The 18523-nt window shown below is 37.7% G+C and overlaps 1 protein-coding gene across 1 annotated transcript; it reads left to right on the forward strand.

The window, feature by feature from the left end:
• Window positions 1-571: 571 nt before the first annotated feature.
• Window positions 572-2333, forward strand: LOC113838828 (zinc finger protein 431-like). The gene is made up of 3 exons (XM_027434343.2): window positions 572-673; window positions 874-909; window positions 1255-2333. Exons 1-3 carry the CDS (start codon window positions 640-642, stop codon window positions 2331-2333), a joined length of 1149 nt encoding a protein of 382 aa, XP_027290144.1. The 5' UTR covers window positions 572-639.
• The last annotated feature ends 16190 nt before the right edge of the window (window positions 2334-18523 follow it).

Genomic DNA, 18523 nt, shown 5'->3' on the forward strand with positions numbered 1-18523 from the left:
CAAGCTGAATTTGTACAAGGAAGTTATCAACACACTCCCCTAGAGTTGTTCTAGTTACTTAGCCTTTCTGTATCTAAGGATTTTACTGTGATTAACTGTGATCATTGGGATTGTATTTTGCTTAAATTCTACTAATACATATTTTAAAAAGTAAAGAAAATCTGGAACTATAACTGTTTAGTCTTCAATTCCATCAAAGACTAAAAAAAGGAATTATTACAACCTAAGTAAACAGGCAGTGCATTGCAGGCAACTTCCTAGACTTTACAAATGACAGAGACACCTGAGTGCCTGACAGACACACAAATCTTTTCTGCAAAATTGGGCATCCATCTTCATCTACACCACTAGTGTATCTCTCAGACATTTCAGTGAAGCAGGAAATTTGAAATACTGGTCTGCCTTGTATTGGAAAATTTAATGAGTTGCTTTTCTCTGTATCCTAAATAAAAGTAACATATCTTAAAATAAGGTTCTACAGAAATATACATTTAGTATACAGTCGCTATCATGTTTTTGGTTGCACACATGTATATGATATTTTAGAATATCATCACCTATGATGATGTGCATATCGACTTCACATGGAAAGAGTGGACTTTGCTGGACACTTCTCAGAAGAATCTCTACAAAGATGTGATGCTGGAGACCTACAGGAACCTCAATGATATAGGTAAGACTGTATTTTATTTCATATTTTAAAATAATATGACAACATCAATTGGTTATTAGTGCTCTTCTTTAACTTTATTTAGAGAGAAAAAAGAATGTGGTAAATAAATCAGCCAAAGTTCTAAAGTTCACTGAAGACAGTAACTTAAATTTTGCACATGTTTCGATAATAAATATACATTTTCTGCTACTATATTTTAGGATACAATTGGGAAGACAATACTATTGAAGAACATTGTTCAAGTTGTAAAAGACATGAAAGGTAATTTTCATTTATGAGCTCATAGAAATGTGTCTCTGAAGAAATTGGGATGTGTCCTGAATTTTGAAACAGAAATAACAGTGTAATTGAGCACAGCTTATATTAGAGGATTATACATATATTAGAGGATTATACCTACACTGGTATATTCAAAGATGCAAAACAACCTCTTCTAAGATGAAAAACAATGCTTAATGTAGGGGAAAACATGAGTGTAAAAACAGTGATAAGCCTGTAAGATCTGATTCTTCCTCACAATTTCAAAAAATTGTAATAATAATTTATACAGATATCAAGATTCAACATTGCATTGAATGTAGTAAAGCATTTACATGCCCATTTTCCTTGCAGGCATAAAGGAAGACAAACTGGGGAGAAGCCTTTTGTATATACACAATGTCTCAAAGCTTTTGCATGTTACAGTCATCTTCAAAGTCATAAACGAACACATAGGGGAGAGAAACCCTATGAATGTAATCTATGTGGTAAAGCTTTTGCTCGTTATAGTAATCTTCAAACACATAAAAGAACACACACTGGAGAGAAACCCTATGAATGTGATCAGTGTGGTAAAGCTTTTTCTCAGCACAGTCATCTTCAGACACATAAAAGGAGACATACTGGAGAGAAACCCTATGAATGTAATCAATGTGGTAAAGCCTTTTCTCAGCAAAGTACTCTTCAAATGCATAAAAGAACACACACTGGAGAGAAACCTTATGAATGTAACCAGTGTGGTAAAGCCTTTGCTCGTTTCAGTCATCTTCAAATGCATAAAAGGAGGCATACTGGAGAGAAACCCTATGAATGTAATCAATGTGGTAAAGCCTTTTCTCATCACAGTGCCCTACAAACACATATAAGGAGACATACTGGAGAGAAACCTTATGAATGTAATCAGTGTGGTAAAGCCTTTCCTGATCACAGTGATCTGCAAAGACATAAAAGAACACACACTGGAGAGAAACCCTATGAATGTAATCAGTGTGGTAAAGCCTTTTCTCGGCACAGTCATATTCAAAGGCATAAAAGGACACACACTGGAGAGAAACCATATGAATGTAATCAGTGTGGTAAAGCCTTTTCTGATCAGAGTGCACTTCATGTACATAAAAGGACACATACTGGAGACAAACCTTATGAATGTAATCAATGTGGTAAAGCCTTTACTTATCATAGTGTTCTTCGTGTGCATAAAAGATCACATACTGGAGAGAAACCATATGAATGTAATCAGTGTGGGAAAGCGTTTTCACAGCCTGGTAATCTTCAAATGCATAAAAGGAGACATACTGGAGAGAAACCCTATGAATGTATTCAGTGTGGTAAAGCCTTTGCTCAGTACATTTCACTTCAAATGCATGAAGGAACACATAACGAACAAAAACTTTATGAATGAAAAAAATGTGGTAAAATCTTCGCATTTCAAAGTGCTCTTAAAGTGCATAAAAGAACATATACTTGAAAGAAACCATATGAACGTTATCAATTCCATAAAGTCTTTGCTGGACAAATTCATCTTCAGATACATAAAAGGACACATTATAGAAAGAAACTCTAAGAATGTAATCAGTGTGGAAAGGCCTTTGCATGTCAATGTTTTCTTCAAAACCATTAAATAGGCCAGGCGTTGGTGGCTCATGCCTTTAATCCCAGAACTCAGGAGGGAGAGGCAGGCAGATCTCTGTGAGTTCGAGGGCAGCCTGTTTTCCAGAGAGAGTGCCAGGATAGGCTCCAAAGCTACATAGAGAAAGCCAGTCTCGAAAAACCAAAAAGAAAAAAAAAACATAAAATAACACATACTGTAGACAAACCAGTTTAAGGTAATCAGTGTGGTAAAGCTTTTGCACATAAACAGGAGTCTTTGAAATCATTACAAAAAAATCATTCATCAGTGATACTATAAATGTAGTCAGTTTGGTTTAATTTTGCACTTCATACCAGATTAAACTTTGTAAGCAATCAATCTAATAAAACCTTTCCAAGTTAGAAACATTTTGGAAATGAAAGAGATTGTAAGGGCATGTGATTAGCAAGTATTTGGTGGGATCTTTAGCCACCACAATCCCAATCAGTTACACAACACTATTTACTATTTACTTTGTAGCAGTAATTTGACAGTGTCAACAATCTGTGCAAGCATTATGATGTCCATTTTTATATTATTGCTCCAGCACCCTCATGGAAAAACTGAATTTATGAAATTAAGAAGCCATATTTGTAGTATAAAAAGGTCATGCAAGGAAACACGATCCCCATCCAGAAACCAGACTCAGTGAGAGAAACTCATTTTGGCCCTAAAGCTGGAGCCAAAATAACACATCCTAAAATAAGCCAAATGGTTAAAAACTGCCAATGAAAGAAAGACATTTTGGGGCTCAAATCAAAGACAAAGAAAACTGAGCTTGAAACCAAAAAAAAAAAAAAGAAGGAAAAAAAAAACACAAGTAGGAATCCATCCAATTTCAAAGATTTTTAAAGCTCAGTAATTGAAATTTTACCAAGTAACATGCTGAGAAATATTCTCCATGAAAAACATACGTCCCTAAGAAGATATATGTAAACTCTGTGCTTTTTCAGTTGGAATCTAGCATTTTCCACAATGCTAGTAGCAGCCACTTTCCTGGATTCCTGGATTCCTCCCTCTCAAATGAATCTCGTCCATCATTTTCAGTCATGACCTTCTTTTGACAGAGTGAATGTGAAATTCCCTAGTGGACTGAAGCAGAGAACCAACATACACCTCCGCTGGGAAACTCCCTTAGGGGAGCAGAGTGGGAGAAAATATTTTCATTGTGGAAGTAGCACAGTGATACATATCTGGAGCAGTTTCCCCCATAGTTGAGTGAAGCAGAAAAGTGACAGTTTGGGCTGGAGGTAAATAGAAATGGTTATCATTGCTTGGAAACTTCCTAGTGGAGAAGAGAATAGAAGCAATGGACACTTCTGGTAGTAAAGTCTCTTCGCAGAGAGGAGCAAAGCTCAGTTCTAATAGTTCTCTCTGTGAAAGGAGATGGAGTGCTACATACTGCACAGAGACCATCCCCCCTTGAATACAGCTTCACGTATAGCCTGACTTCCTGACAGTCAGAATTCCTTTTTCCTCACATCTGTGTGATTCCAGGATACCTTCACTTCGTCATAAGTTTCTCTTCAGAGCTGCAGGTATCCAGGACATCTTCCCTTCACAGATGAAGGTATAGATTGACTTATGACATTAGAGGTACATTTGTTCCATAGCTGTAACACTTGCACTGTGATTTTAAATGATAGTTTATCACTTTTAGGTTTATCCTTCTCTTCAAGTGCATTAATTAACTAGTTCAGGTATAAAACTTATTAATTTGTATTATTTTCTCTCCTCTTTTTGTTATAATACCTACACCACCTCATAAAAAATTTAATTTGGCCCTTGTTAACAGAGAGGTACAGAAGCATAATTAAAATTTGCATGGCACCTAAAGCAGGGGTCTAAAAACTCACATCCCTAAGATGCAGAATGAGGCACAGAGTGGGAACTGATGTTGGAAGCCACTGCATTGTTGGTTCTATTTTCAAATATTTGAGGTGCATGCCAAAGAGTGCTATATGTGTAGCAAAACCATTTAGTGAAGTTTATTTTGTTGTCCTTATATTGCTTGTGTGGTTTTTGTTCATTTTTTTCTTTTGCTTAGTGATAGGTATTTTTCTGTTGAAATGTATATAATGTTACCCCCATCATCTAAGTGGTATATATTTTTTTAAATATCAGCAGTTCAAGATCATATTTTTCAAATTACTATTTGTTTTTTAAAAATGTGGTGGTTTGTTGTTCCTGGTTATGTTTTCTATATTTTCAAAATATTTCACACATTTCAAGTTTATTAAGCAGCCTGGCTCAGGTGTCACTAATGATGAGGGATACATTTGAATTCATGATCCTCATTCATCTGCTGCTTGAGTACAAGTACAAGTGTAGATGATATACTCCCAATATGTGTGTTTTCTCAACATAATTGAGGGATGTTAATGTTAAACTGCTCAATAGAAGATAATATAAGAAATATTAAATACCTCATGTGTGTATTCAAAAGTGTGTTTTCTTATATCTGGTAGAGATGTTGGTTCTGGGATTAAAAATCTGTCCTTGTGAATGAGCTTTCAGTGTTTTAATTACTGTGCCTTCGATTCATCCACATGAATATGTCATTCATAGCAATAAGTGTGATTGGCTGATATAATTTCTTCTTTATCTCTACCCTGATGCCTTGGAATAAATATATGATTAATTGCATCAGAAACTAACTGAGACCTGTTACTTATGAAATTTTCCAGGCCCACATCTCCACAAATTGAGGCAAAAGTACAAAATAAATTATCATGAGAGAAGCTGACAATAAAAGTCTTTAAAAAGATGGCTGACCAACCAAAACCACAAGAGTGAGTTTGTCTCCCATGTGGTAAATAGGCATGAATAGGTTACCATAAGCTCACATGTCAGATGTACACCTGCTTGAGTTTATACCTCCTTTGAAGAGAGAATAGGAATTTGCAGACATGAAGTGTCTCTTGTTTGGATGAGCTTATGTTCTCCTTCTCTGATACCTGCAAACATTCAGTATAGAGCTCGGAACGGTGGTGACTAGAGATGACATGGAGTTGTGAGGAGATCCTGACACTTGAAGTCTAAGGCTTAGACCATAAGGTCTTTACAAAGAGATGTGGAGATTGGAAGAAATTTTAGGGAGAGAGCTTGGATTTGAAAGCACAAGGATCAAATGTCCAAGAGCTTTCTTCAGTTGTAAATGAGGACAAGTTGGCATAAACTGTACTCTGTTTCCACTCAGCGGTGTTGGGTCAGCCTCCTCCACTCCTTCCACTCTTTAATTTTTGGCAACTCATGTTGTTGTCAGTGACAGTACCCTGCAACATTAGGACTGTAAAGCTCCTCAGTCTCCACCTCAGCAATCCTTGGTACCTGCCTGACTCTCATGAATAAGGTTATTCTAAGTGACATTTATATCACCCAGTTTAACTAACATCTAGTGAAAGCATAGGCATCATGAAATTCTAAATTTCCTGGGAATTTCATTGTGGGAAATGACTGATACCAGCAGATGAGAATCTCTCTACTGAAGCAATATACATGACTTATCTAACCATCTGTTTTTGGGGAGGCTTTTAGAAACGGGACAACCTTTAATATATGTCTTAGTTATACTACTTAGTTGTGCATATCTATTGCCTCCTATCCAAACCTGTTGGGATCCAAGGATAGATTAATTACCGTATGTCTTCTTCACTGTTCCAGATAGTATCAGGCTGGTATCATTCTACTAGTTTTCTATCCAAAACAGCATATTGAATTCTGAAACCATAACACAACAAACAGAAATGGACTCAGCAGACGTTTTTTAAATGTTTGCACACAATTAATTCACACATACTTAACAGAAAGAAGAAGGAAAAAAACTGGGAAAATAAGAGGGAAACGAATACAATGTAATTTAAATAAAATTTATAACAATTGTTTAATAAAAATGTGGTTAGAGAGTGAGCTTAACAATTAAGAACACTGGTATTGTTGTATTGGAAAGACATTATATTACTAGAAATCATGGTTCCTCTCCATCTCCTGTAACTTCAGTTCCAAGTGAACTTATTCCCTCTTCTGGCCTCTGCTGGTACTGCACACATCCAAATAGCAGAAACCGCATATACATGAAATAAACTGGTCCTTCATAGAAGCAGATGTGGCCTTCCTCTGAGTCAGCATGCTCAGAGGAAAAGAATCCTTATTCTGAGGGAAGTGTACCTCAGAATAGATATTTATTTAAGTGTGCATAAGTGGTTTTTTTTCTTGTTGCTTGATTCTATGTGCTTTTATGTGTGAGGATTGTAGCACTGACATTTCTTTTAAATGTATCTTTTACAGAATACAGCATATTCTATTATAATACATTGTACTTTTTGATATATTCATGTTTAGATCATAAGGCATAATCCTAAAGATAATTTTGCTCTGTAAATCTCCATAAGCCAAAATGATTAGACTTTCAATCTTCTATCCCTATTTAAACTTTTGAATGCATAACCTCAGGCCAAAGCTAAAGGAGATTTAAGGATGGCAGATGATAGTATTCAGTTGTCTGTACTGGCCTGTCCTTGGGGTTCTGACAGGACCAGCTGCAGTCACTAAGAGGGCCACCTTTGTATTTTCACTTTGGTCCCTTTTAAAAGTGCCCTACCCAAATCCCATCCTGCTCTCTGTTTCTCTCCCTCCCTATGTCTGTTCCTCTCTGTCTCTCTCTGTCTATCTGTCTCTCTCTCTCTGTCTTTTTCTCTCTTTCTGCCCCTATTTCCTCTCTCCTACTGCTCCTGTACCTGGAGACTGGTCTCTCCCCTCCCTTTTCTGCTTTTATGATCCCTTTCCCTAATTAAAAAAAAACATCTCTTTGAACCCTGTCACATGGCATCTTTATTTGAACACTGTTTTCCTTAAATTACAATAGCTTATGTGGAATGCAAAATGATTGCCAAGCTGGCTCTTCTTTTAACATTAATCACCAGTGGATACATGCTGTTAATGAAAAGATTTGAACTCATGATCCTCATGTGTCTGCCTCTTGAGTACAAGTACAAGTGTAGATGATACATTCCCAGCATGTACTTTTTTCTCAACATATTTTAGCAATGTTAAAGTTAAACTGTTTAATAGAAGATAATGTAAAACACATTAAATTCCTCATGTGAGGATTCAAAAGAGTTTTTTTCTTATATCTGGTAGAGATGTTGGTTCTTGGAATCAAAACCTGTTAGGAAGTGCCACATCATTTTATCCAGTTCTCCTATTTTGCTTGAACAACTGTAACTAGAGTAATTTGATTTAATGATGAGGTCAGTTCCTCTTATTTAAATTACAACTTGGTGTGTGAGTGTGTGTGTGTTTTGAGATAAAGTTTCTCTGTGGCATTTGAGCCTGTCCTAGAACTAGCTCTTGTAGACTAGGCTGGTCACAAACTCTCAGAGATTGACCTGCCTTTGCCTAACTTCTTTTTTTAAGGATTTATTTATTTACATTTCATACAGTGTTCTGCCTGAACATATGCCTGCAGGCAAGAAGCGGGCACCACATCTCATTGTAGATGGTTGTGAGCCAACACTTGGTTGCTGGAAATTGAACTCAGGATCTCTGGAAGATTAGTTAGAGCTCTTAAACTATGGGGCATCTCTGCACCCCATGAGATGAGTTCTTGATTGCATGGTCTATGGTCTCAAGAAATGACCAGTTAGAACTTTCATTGATCATCTAAAATTAATTACCTCACTACTCACTTTTAAAAACAACTACTGTCACAGAAGAAAAAAAATGTGCTCTTTGCTTCCCATGGCTTTCTCTGTTGTGACTAAACCTGCTTTTCAGTTGGTCAGTGGACTCAATTCTAACACAGGTCCCCCTTCATTTGTAAATGCACCATAAAATCTATTGTTTCCTTTCTTCAGACCAGTCAAGGCCCAGCTAAGGAAGGACTCACAGGACTCTGTTTCCAGCAATGACTAGCAGAGACAGGATTAAGTGTTTAAAGAAATTCCAAATTATGTTCTGTGATGAAAGCCTGAGCTATAGGAGACATTGATCTAAAAAATTTGTTCTCAACCTTCCTAATTCTGTGAAACTTTAATACAGTTCCTGAAGATGAGATGAACCCAAACTGTACAATAATTTCACTGCAATGGCTGTTGGGTGCAAAATTATTCTATTAGAAAGTTTTTTTGGGTCCAAATATTAGGCTCCATTATTCTGGAGCCTGAGTCTCCATTGTCTTGCAGATGCTAGCTGAATTACAACTAAATGTCTTGGCCTCAGTGGAGAATGTCTCCTAGTTTGCATTTCAATAGGCCTAAGTCTGGAATAGGCCTGCACATGGGCTGAGAATTCTTTCTATATGCCAAGAGACTCAGAAGGGGGGGACATGAGAGGATATAGAAGAGGCACTTGGGTGGTCATTTTGACTGTAGGAATGTGGCTTAGGAGGATGATGGAATAAACTGGAAACTCCAGTTTTCAGATGGAATAAGAGGCCCTCCAAAGAATCACAACATGCTTCTATGACTGATCATTTTCACCTATGGGTACCTAGGAGTTTCTAAGTCCACGCTCTCCCACTCAGGGATGGAACCAAGGCTGCTCATACATGGCTGCCATCACAGCCCCCAAGGACATCAGTCATAGCATGGGACTGAACAGGCCAGACTCTCTGGTTTCAAAAAAATGGGACTGATAAAAGCCAGACACTGGCAAATGTAATAGCTATATTCTCGCCACTGTTATGAATTATAATATAAGTATCTGCGTTTCCTGATGGTCTGATACCAGTCTTGTGACAGTTTCATATATTTGATTCCCCCAAAGGTGAGAATCGTTCTCTAAACTGATATAAATAAACAAAAAGCACTTGAGAAAAACTTTGCATGAATTTCTTAAACCCAGGAAAATTGAAAAAGAGACAGAAAAAGTAGTAATGCATTTAAAGAGAATGAATTTTAAAATTATACCAATAATTGAAATTTTGGAATGATGAAATGTGGAAGAACACCACATTTCAGAATCCCAAAATAAACCACCAACAAGGAGACGACTCACCAAATGCAAAGAGAAAGGTTTCTTTATTGACTTGAGGATATGAGCTACAGCAAGGACCCCATTTGTTCGTGAAGAAACAGAGTACCCACTTTCAACTGAGGGCTGTTTTTATAAGAGAAAATTGTAAAACTGGAAGTCCCAAGGTTAGAAAGCTTGTGTGGTTACACAGGACATGACAATTATTGTATGATTCAAGGAAGGTGCAATTAAGCAGGATGCTGCAAAGGAAATGAGTTTGTTAATTATTTCCTGGGCTGGGAACTTCTATGATTGATAACTATCTCACCCTCTTTGGACTAGAGGAGTGTCAACACAGCTCAAGGGTGTGATATCTTGTCTAAGGCCTTGAGTCATGTGTACATTTTATAACCTTGTCTATTGGGCTGCCTTTTGGGAACTCAGAGATGCGTAAGTGTTTTTCTAGTTGGGATTTGGAGTCTGGGTTTTAGACTTTTATTAATTTTTCCCTTTCACTCTTAGCTACACTGACTTTGAAATTGAGTAGGCACTTTCTTGATAGAGAAAATGCCAGTAATGACATACTTTATAACTGCATCCTAAGTCTATTAGCCAATGAGTACTGTAAGCTAACATGTAGAGTTACAGTTGTTTACCTGTTTACTAAACCTTTGAGCTGACATAACTCAATCAATCAGGATTGCATACATCTGCATAAGAGAATTCTCTAATTGAAAATTGAATACTTAGTAGTTCGAGCAATCCTCCATGAAATGTACACCCATCAATTATGTATTTCTCATTCACATGGAAAGAATTATTGCATGTAGGAGTGTTGTAGATAAAATCATTCACCATGCCCCACCAGTCCTTCTTCATAATTCAGAACCCTGCATCTCACTGCTTCCAACTTCAGACTGTGATCTTGCTACCATCTCATTTGTAAACTCATGAAGTGTTCACAGTGAACTGTTTCCCACTCTTCTTGTCTGAAGGGAATAAAACATGCTTCACACATCAGTACTTTCCCTATTCTGCAATGGATAATCCACTGTGTGGTTCAAACTAGAACTTTTAAACTTCTGTGTTGCTGCAGATTTTTAATCCAACATTTAGTGTGATTAATAAGATGTAGCAAGCTATTTAAGGAACCAGCTCAGAACTGGGAATTTTTGAATGGACCATGTATCTATGTCTTGGAGCTCTCCTCTGCTAAGCTGAAAGAACCAGTCCATTAAGCTAGGAGGCACCCTGTCTGAAACTCCATTCCTTGAATTCAGGGCTTCAGAAGAATCAAAGACCTGAAATTGGAGAATCACAATCCCAAGTCTAAACCTGCTACTGCTGTAGGAGAGGTACTCCCCTTCTATGAGCCTGGTGACTATGGTTCTTAGGATTGTTTGCTTATGCTTGTGTATTTCTTAGATATGTGTGAAGTAAAACTTATATACTCAAACACAACTTGTTAAGTCTGCCATTCCTCCAGGGTTAAAACCTAGTAAGGGCTCAAGACATAATATCTTAGGTGTTGGACCCAAGAGTCCAAAAATGATTGCATTTCAATAATAACTTGAAGAATCCAGGAATTGTTCTGTTCATGATTTTTAATATCTTAGCTGGTCTTTAATATACACCAGAATCTCCAGGAAGTGGCTCTAATTCTGATAAAGAAGTGAACATGTTGGCCAGGGCTATGGCAAACAGGAAAAAAAGAGACTTCCTTCTTCAATATTCTTTATATATGTAGGCTGCCACCAGCTTAAAATGGGATCTTAATTTTTGTTTGATTTTTTTCTTTTCATATTTTCAAGACAGCTGTTTTCTGTGCAGGCCTAGAACTCATTGTTCTAGGTACCACACTGGCCTGTACCTCAGAAAATCCAAATGTTTCTGCCTCCTGAGTGGTGGGTTTAGAGGTGTGCAGCAGCCCTCAACAGCTGAAGGTGGATATCACCTCAACTGATCCAGGTTAAATATGAGTCTTTACTTTCAAATCTTATTGAAAAGTTCCACACAGGTGTCCCCAATGCTTTGAGTTTTATTTAAACCATGAGGTAGTCAGTTTGATTACCAAGAATAGCCATCGGAACAACTTAGGCAGAAGAATTGAGCAAGATTTCTTACCTGAAGGAGGCAGGGGGAATCTGGGAGTTATTTCTAAAACAACACTTTTCCTAAGCAAAATGAAGCATGTGGATGTTACTTAGGGAGTGTAGACACATTTCACTGGTATTCTCCCTTTCCTAAGCAGGCTCAGATAAAAAATCCAGTTCTAAACATGATTACAGTGTATAGTCAAAGACATTTTCAGACATTTTTACTTTAAAGTCATTCAGAAAGATATAAATTATAAAAAGTATGTAAAGAAATGCCTTTGCATGTTCATCTATACCAGACGTTCTTCCCAGAAAATCACGTAAATAACATAGTGAAAATACACTGCTATGGAGCATTTGCTACCTCTGAAACTTGGTGTTTCATCTAAAAGATAACTGCAACAATGGCACAAATCTCACAGTCACAAAGATTCTGATTCCAAATGCAGAAAACTTCAAGGAATTACACTTAATGACACTTAATGACACTGTTTACTATACTCTTGATGAATGGTTATGATATTACAATTAACCTCATAGTAGAGCTGCTTTTGGTTCTGAGGCAGCTGGCTAGGCAGATTGCCATAGCTGCTTTCATGCAAGACCAGAGGGACTATATTTTAACTGCCTCTGGTTGCTGTCTTTCTCATGGCTATAATATCGCTTTGGAGAATTTCAAGTTTTACTGTTTCTAACTTTAAAAAATAGTTATATGGGTGTTTATCCTGCATGTATTTGTGTAGAGTACTTACACAGGCCAGAGTAAGGCAGGAAATGCTGGGGACAGAAGATGCAGCAAATAGTTAGCTAACCTCTCAGTTCTACAAACACCTGGTTTTTGACAAATAAGCTAAATTTATATGATGGAATAAATAAAGCATCTTCAACAAATGGTTCTGGCATAACTGGATGCTGGCAAGTAGAAGACTGCAGATAGATCCATGTCTATCACCATGCATAAAACGTAAGTCCAAATGGATCAAAGACCTCAACATAAATCTAGCCAAAGTGAACCTATTAGAAGACAAAGTGGCAAATATCCTTGAACGAATTGGTACAGGAGACCACTTCCTGAACACTCCACCATTAGCACAGACATTGAGATCAACAATTAATAAATGGGACCTCCTGAAATTGAGAAGCTTCTGTAAGGCAAAGGAAACAGTCCTCAAGACAAAATGGCAGTCCACAGACTGGGAAAAGAAATTCACCAGCCCCATAACTGACAGAGGACTGATTTCTAAAATATAGAAAGAACTCAAGAAGGTAGTCTCCAAAACACCAAGCAACCCAAATAAAATGTGGGGTACAGAACTAAATAGACAATTCTCAATAGAGGAATCTAAAATGGTTGAAAGACACAAATAAAGTGTTCAACATCCTTAGCCATCAGGGAAATTCGTATCAAAACAACTCTGAGATACCATGTTACTCCTCTCAGAATGGCTAAAATCAAAAATACCAATGACAGTTTATGCTGGAGAGGATACAGAGAAAGAGGAACACTCCTCCACTGCTGGTGGGACTGCCAACTTGTACAGCCACCTTGTAAATTAGTATTGCGCCTCCACAAGAAAATGGGAATCAGTCTACCAAAAAATCCAGCAATTCCACTATTAGGCATATACCCAAAAGAAGCACATTCATACAAAAAAGGACATCTGTTCAACGATGTTCATAGCAGCACTATTTGTAATAGCCAAAAACTGGAAGCAGCCTAGATGCCCCTCTACTGAAGAATGGTTAGAGAAAATGTGGTACATTTAAACAATGGATTACTACTCAGCAGGAAAATAAACAATGTAATCCTGAAATTTACAGGAAAATGGATGGAACTAGAAGAACCATTATGAGGGAGGTAACCCAATCACAAAAAGACAAATATGGTATGTACTCACTCATATGTGGATTTTAGACATAGGGTAAAAATTACCAGCCTACAATCCACACTTCCAGAGAAGCTAGTAAACAAGGAGGAACCTAAGAGAGACATACATGGTCCCCTGGAGAAGGAGAAAGGGACAAGATCTTCTGAACAAATTGGCAGTATGTGGGAGGGGAGAGGGAGCTAGGAGAATGTGAATGGTAGAAGCAGAGGGGTGAGGAGGACTTGAGGCAGCAGGAAGTTTGAGTTGGGGAAAGAATAGAGGAGAGAAATATAAGAGATATCAAAATACATGGAGCCATTATAAGTTTAAAAAGAAATCAGGCACTAGGGAAAGGTCTGTACATCTACAAAGATGACACCAAGGTACAGTGTAAGCTACAGAGTACAGTCTAATTTTAATGCCCTCACCTGATAATGAAATTGATGTCTGATGTATATGCCATCCTAGAGCCTTCACTCAGCAGCTGGTGGAAGTGGAAGCAGACACCCAATGCTACAAAATGAACTGAACAGGAATCCAGTTGCTTAGGAGGAGGAGTGATGAGCAAAGTCGTCAAGAATATCATGATGGTGAAACCCACAGAAACAGCAGACCTGAACTAGGGGGAGCTCTTGGACCCAGAGTATTCACTCGGAAACCAGTATTGAACCGATCCAGACCCCATGAATGTGGGTGTCAGTGAGGAGGCCTCAGAAATCTATGTGGCCTCTTGTAGTAGATCAGTACTTATCCCTAACATAGGAATGGACTTTGGGAGGCCATTCCACATGGGGAGATACTCCCTCAGCCTAGACTACCAGGGAGGGCCTAGACTGTATCTCAAAGAATGTGACTGACACTGAAGACCACCATGGAAGGCTTCACTCTCCCTGGGGAGCAGAAATGGTATGGGATAGTTAGGGCAGTATTGGGGAGGCAGGGGAGTAGGGGAGGGAGAGGAAACTGGGATTGACATGTAAAACAATCTTGTTTCTAAATTGAATAAAAAATGGAGAAATAAAAAGATAAAAAGTAAAACAATTAATGTAGCAAAATGTATGAGTGAAACAACAGGAAACCTTAGAACTTCACAAACAATGGACTGTAGAGATGGCTCAGAGGTTAAGGGCACTGACTGCCCTTTCAGAGGTCCTGAGTTCAATTCCCAACAACCACATGGTGGCTCACAACCATCCGTTATGAGATCTGGTGCCCTCTTCTGGTGTGCAGATATACATGGAAGGACTTCACAAACAAGCACATAAAACATAGGGTTGTCTCCATTTTGTGAACTTCAGCATCTGGGATATATCCAAGTGGTCATCAATAAACTGGAATGGTATAATGATGCATTTACTTACATGGGTACTGGACTGAAGTCATAGTCGGTTACAGTGGCACAGCAGAATAAAAAATATTTAAAGCCAGGGAGTCTTGTGCCTTCTACCTAACTCCAGGAGGAAATATTGTGAGGTGATGAGTGTGGTCAGTTTAGAATTTGAAGATGTAATAGATTGTGACAGACACATCATAAGTGTTTCCTGGCAACTGAGAAAGAAATCTCTCTGCCCATATCATGGGCCCAAGATACAGGGAGCACCTGAGATGCAGTTTTGCACTTGGAGATTTTATTATCCTAAGTTATGTGCCATTGCACAACTTTTACTGTCACCATACAATGGAGTTGATTCTCCAACTGAACTTATGACAAAAGGTTTTAGCATTTCCAAACAACTGGAACCGTTCAAAAAGAGGGTACCTAATCTCATTAAATATAGTCTGTGAAGGACCTCCTCCAAGTCTTTTATTAGTATATTTTCTCTCCCCTAAGAAGTAAAACACTATTGTGTATTCTCTATTTAGTTCTGTACCCCACTTTTTATTTGGTGTCTTGGAGACTAGTTTCTTCAGTTCTTTGTATATTTTAGAAATCAGCCCTGGGCTACATTGGGGTTGCTCAAGGTCTTTTCCCATTCAGTGGGATGCTGTCTGTCTTGTCTTGTTAACTCTATCTTTGTCTTACAAAATCTTCTCAGGTTCAGGAGGTCCCATTACTGAATTGTTGATCTGAGTGTCTGTGCTACTGTTATGTTCAAGAACAAATTAATTCAAAACTACCTCCCAATTACTCTACTAAGAGGTTGGTGTAGCTAGATTTATATTCAAGTCTTTGATCAATGGAATTGTAATTTGGTCAATAGAGGAGTCTGAAATGGCTAAAAGACACTAAATATCCATTACATCTGGGAAATGTAAATCACAAATTGGAGGTATCATCTTAAACTTGCCAGAATGGCTACAGAAATAAACACCAGGCTAGTTTATGGTGGAGAAAGGGGAATGTCACTCTGTTGCTGCTGGGAGTGAAAACTTGTACAACCATTTTGGCAGTCAGTATGGCTGTTTTTCTGCATATTGGGTTTCAGTCTACTTCATCATCTAGCAATTCCATTCTTTAGCATATACTCAAAGGATTACATTTATACAACATCGTCATCTGTACAGCCATGTTCATAAGAGCAGTATTTGTAAGAGCAAGAACCAGGAAACAAAAAAGGTGTTTCTTCACAAAAAAATGGATAAAGAAAATGGGATACAATTAATCAATGAAGTAGTACTCAATGGGAAAAAAACAATGAAACAAATGGATGGAACTAGAAGAAAGCATCCTGAATTAGGTCACCCATACATCCAAAGACAAACATGGTATGTAGTCAGTGATGTACGGATATTAGACATACAGAAAATGATAAATAGCCTATAATCCACAACTCCAGAGAACCTAGAGGACCCTAATTGAGACTTACATCCTTTCTCAGATTATGGGAAAGGCACATATATCCTGAATAATTTTGGAGTATGGGGAAGAAGGTGGTTGGTATGAGAGAGAGGAGGGGAGAAGAGGAGGCGATAGGAGAACATGACAGATCAGGAAGATTAATTATTTGGAAGAAAAGATGAGAACAAGAAAAGAGATACCTTAATAGAGGCATAAATTATAGGTTTAATGAGAAATATGGCACTAGGCAAATGTCCAGGGATCCACAAGGAAAATACCAGCTAACAATCTAAGCAATAGTGGAGAGGCTACCTTAAATGCACTTCCCCTATATTGTGATTGATGACTACCTTAGAAGCCATTCTAGAGCCTTCATCCAGTAACTGATGGAAGCAAAATAATACACGCAAAGCTAAACAGTGTCCTGAACTCCTGGAATCCAGTTGCAGAAAGGGAAGAATGATGAGGAAATGGGTCATTACCAGGCTGGAGAATCCTACAAAAACAATTGACCTGACCACATGGGAGCTCAGAGACCGCATTCTGAAAACTTGGGAACCATCATAGTAACAAATCAGCCCTTTTTAATGTGCCTGTCTCTTGTGAGATATGGGTACTCTATGGGCCTCTGGCAGTGTAAACAGTATTTATTCCTATCACACGAATGGACTTTGGGAGTCCCTTCCCTATGGAGGGCTACTCTGTCATTCAAGACACTCTGGGGAGTACCTAGAATTTTCCCAAAGGATATGACAGAATTTGAAGATCCCCATGAAAGTCCTCACCATCTCTGTGGAGAGGTGTATGGATGGGATGGGGGTTTGGGGGTCATGTGAGTATGGAAGGGAGAAAGAATGGGATTGTTGTGTAAAAATAGATTGTTTCTAATTTAAATAGAAATTCATAAAAAATGGAAAGAAAAGAAAAAAAACATTTTTAGACAGATAAGATGTGATGGCGGGTTATGTCCATATATATATATTTTTTTTTCTCTTAGTGGTTGATGAACTAAACACTGATGATCGAGTAGCCAGGTAGGAATATAGGCAGTGCTACCAGGAGAAGGCTGGGGAGAAGAAGGGAGATAGAGGCTGAGAAGAGATGCCATGCTTCTGAAGGAGTAACATGCCAGAAAATGGGTAAGCCATAGTCACATGGCAATAATTAGATTAATAGAAATCCAGTTAATAATTGAAACAGAGCTAACGAATAAGAAGCTCTTACCAATTCGTCAATAGTTTAATAATTAATGTAACATCTGGGTGTTTGTTTGGGGCATAGTGGAATTGGAACCATGTGTAACAGACTCCTCCTCTTTAAGATTCTTTATTCCTACCTCTCTGTGTAGCAATGTACTCATCATCCACTGTCACCTATAATCCCCTAGTATACAATATCTTTCTGACTCTGTATGCAGAAGGAACTAAGTAGTCAGCAACAGGTTAGCCTTGATTCTATTTGTAGAAAGTGAGAATAGGATATCTCCAAGTTAAAGAGAAAAAAATTATACATCAACAATTATCTCAAGAGACAATTATCCTGTAGGCTAGGCCTTCACAGTTGTTTGTGGAGAGGGGATAAGTTGGATTAAAAAAGCATTTCCGGAGTGAAAAAGGCAACTTCCCATGTAACCACCCCCTTTTCATACAGATGTCACAAAAGGAAAAGTGTCAAGTTAAGGATGATGATGTAAGTATGCAATGATTTTTTTAATTTTTCAATTTCTTTAAAGAATTCCCAAAGGCTATGTAGTATGTATTTAGAGTTTCAAATGAATCCAATCTTTGGTCTTAGTAAAAGCAAGTGTAGGACACATGCCACAATTCTGATGGTTAATCTGAATTATGATTTTTTGGTTTTATTAGGATATTGGTATTGTAGAATTATAGCTGTGTGAAGAAGGAAAAGCTACTAATAGAATGAAGCTCAGCAAATTTTCTAATTGACTAGAATAAAAGAAGTCCTGGGTTCAATCATCATAGTGCATTAGCTATACTTTGTAGTTGAGGCTTGTAATCCAACTGTCAGTATAAGAGGCAAAAATATGTGAAGGGCATGCTTAAGTATAAACTTAATTTTAGCTCAGTCAGGGTATCTGAGATCCTGCTTCAAAATATATAAAAATAATATCATAAAGTTAAATACAATAGTCATAGGATCCTTATTTATTTGATTAATAAATAGTACCACCCACAAGTGAGGGAGGAGTTTTGGATGATACCTCACCTCCAGAGAAGACTGTGAATAAATTTTGCTTTACCCATT

Source organism: Cricetulus griseus, unplaced genomic scaffold (genome assembly GCF_003668045.3).
Source record: "Cricetulus griseus strain 17A/GY unplaced genomic scaffold, alternate assembly CriGri-PICRH-1.0 unplaced_scaffold_62, whole genome shotgun sequence".
NCBI lineage: Eukaryota > Metazoa > Chordata > Mammalia > Rodentia > Cricetidae > Cricetulus > Cricetulus griseus.

What these genes read in the sequence shown, in the direction of transcription:
- LOC113838828 (XM_027434343.2), top strand. Translation starts at nt 640, where the DNA reads ATGCTGGAGACCTACAGGAACCTCAATGATATAG. An exon ending in CAGGAACCTCAATGATATAG is followed by an intron (nt 674 to 873) that starts GTAAGACTGTAT and finishes ACTATATTTTAG; the next exon opens with GATACAATTGGGAAGACAAT. An exon ending in CAATACTATTGAAGAACATT is followed by an intron (nt 910 to 1,254) that starts GTTCAAGTTGTA and finishes CATTGAATGTAG; the next exon opens with TAAAGCATTTACATGCCCAT.